The 2,295-nt window shown below is 45.8% G+C and overlaps 1 protein-coding gene across 1 annotated transcript in view; it reads left to right on the top strand.

Moving 5' to 3' along the window:
• The window catches only part of wnt9b (wingless-type MMTV integration site family, member 9B), a 5,647-nt gene extending 3,579 nt beyond the window's left edge, over window positions 1-2,068 (top strand). The window contains exon 4 of the mRNA XM_017433502.3: window positions 190-2,068. Coding sequence (XP_017288991.1) covers window positions 190-651 — 462 coding nt within the window. The 3' untranslated portion in view covers window positions 652-2,068. The remainder of the gene's footprint in view (window positions 1-189) is intronic.
• The last annotated feature ends 227 nt before the right edge of the window (window positions 2,069-2,295 follow it).

Raw genomic sequence — 2,295 nt, forward strand, 5'->3', positions numbered from 1 at the left:
CTATCCATTATGTTCAGATTTTTGACTGAACTATAGTCGCATCTCTGCAGACCTCTAAAGCCTCAACTCACCCTGCAGGAAACTGTCTCACTCTGTACAGATAGTCCCCACAGATAAGAGGCTTGGTAATGAATCATACTGAAAGATCTGACATTTCTGCCCTCTCCCCCCCCCTTGGTTTTCTTAAAGGCAGTGAAGAGTGGACTGAAAACGACCTGCAAGTGCCACGGGGTCTCTGGCTCTTGTGCAGTACGGACTTGCTGGAAGCAGCTGTCACCGTTCCACGACACCGGGCGGCTGCTCAAGTATAGATATGACAATGCCATGAGGGTGCTGAGCGTCACCAACGCAGCCACGGGGGAGACGGAGCTCGCGGGCCCTCGCCGCCACGGCCAGAGCCTCCGCAACACAGACCTGGTCTACCTGGAGGACTCGCCCAGCTTCTGCAGGCCGTCGCGCTACTCCCCGGGCACAGGGGGCCGGTCGTGCACCAAAGACACGAGCTGCCAGAGTCTGTGCTGCGGCCGTGGCTACAACACGGCCATGCGCCTCACCAGCCTCTCCTGCCACTGCCAGGTGCGCTGGTGCTGCCACGTGGAGTGTCAGACGTGCGTGAGGGAAGAGGAGGTGTACACCTGCAAGAATGCATAAACAACGTGGAAAAATGGAGGACTTGGGGGGGGGGGGGGGGTAAAAGAAAAAAAAGGAAAGCAGTGAGAAAATGTGACAAAGACTGATGTTTAACAAAGCTTACGCTCACATCAGAGTAAGCGTCTGCAGATCACATTTATGACTTGCATGTTATTTTGGGAGGAAAATGTAACACTATCATATTACTGGCTACTTGCTAATCATCACTGGTTTGATTTGCTGCAGCCGACTGTAGGTGCTGTCGAACTGCCCTGCTTTTCTCTTGCTGGATGCACTGAAATCCCACTTTTGGGGGAAGGAGGGAAACAAGCTCCTATAAAATTATTTGAAGCCAGCACTTGACTGGATTCAACCAGCAGGAAGACATTGAACCCCAGCTGTCTGGGAGCTCTGTTGCTGACTTGTTGTTTGGTATTCATCCTCCTACATTTGACTATTTATTGTGCCAATCTCTGTCTCTCATACTGCTGCTTTACATTTTAAATCTTATGATCAGGTGTTGCCAGTGAGGCTTCAGTTGAGGAATCTACCTGTCTGTCTCTGTGACTGCTGTAGAGGACATTTAAAGTTCCTTGTTGAAAAAAAAAGAAAGCACTTAAGTTGCTCTACATTGTGTATTTTTAATGTTAAGGTCTAAACAGAATCACTGGAAGCTGATGTACATTGCTACATGCATTAAGAGGGTTATCGTGTAAAGAAGAACTCTGGGGGGTTTTTCAGTTGCTCTTATGGAAATGTCTATGGAAATCTCCACATGTGCAGAGCAGAACAAAGGGAGAGGGAAACCCTGATCGCTGTCTTTGAAATTCAGCTCAATTTGGGAACATGCCAGCTGTTTTTTTCTTCTGATTTTAAGTATTTTTAGAAGCCCACATGCTCATATACTTCATGGGTAAAATGGCCTCTCTAAACTATTTGGTTTTCAGAGTCTAAATTAGCCACATCTTTGTTCTTCGTGCCTTTGAAGTGAATCAGCCGTGCTCCTTATTTTCCCTAATTGCTAATCAAAGAAAATGACCACGTTTACTCCACTTACTGCAACTCTTTGTCCATGTGTGCAGGTCGAAAGTGCACGCTGGACCCCAAAGTGTATGTTTTCTGTTTTATCTGCGTGATCCTGAGCTGTATATAACTCACATAGGGGCTCCAGGCATCTGCCAATGTGGAATTGTAATTTTCTACCTCACTTCAACTTTTTGGCAAATATCAGTAAGATTTATGAGCTGTGCAGAGTTATCTTCTCTGTAGATACTTGTCTTTCCTTCTGCATTTGTTTGAAATATCATATTTTAGATGTTTGTACAGGTCCTGTGAATGTGGTAAAATATATAATCCATTATTCAAAAGATTTTATCTTGTCGCTTCACACTTTTATTTAAAACAAATAAGATAAATAAAGAGACGTACATTTGTAAGAGCTGTGTGTTTTGTTATGTTTCTCTCAGTCGCCCAAGGCGCTCAACTGTTCCATCACACACACACACACACAAATCATTCCACCTGCCTGAAACTCTGCATCTATCGAGCAAAACCACTTCCTGCTGATGAAGCCCTGCTCTCCTTTTCATCTGAAAATGATGTGGTCTCGCTGCGTCACCCTCAGCCGCTCAGTAAAATCCGAGGGGTGGGTTGCTTACAGGTGTT

This window comes from Kryptolebias marmoratus, linkage group LG12 (assembly GCF_001649575.2).
Source record: "Kryptolebias marmoratus isolate JLee-2015 linkage group LG12, ASM164957v2, whole genome shotgun sequence".
In the NCBI taxonomy this organism is placed as follows: Eukaryota; Metazoa; Chordata; class Actinopteri; order Cyprinodontiformes; family Rivulidae; genus Kryptolebias; species Kryptolebias marmoratus.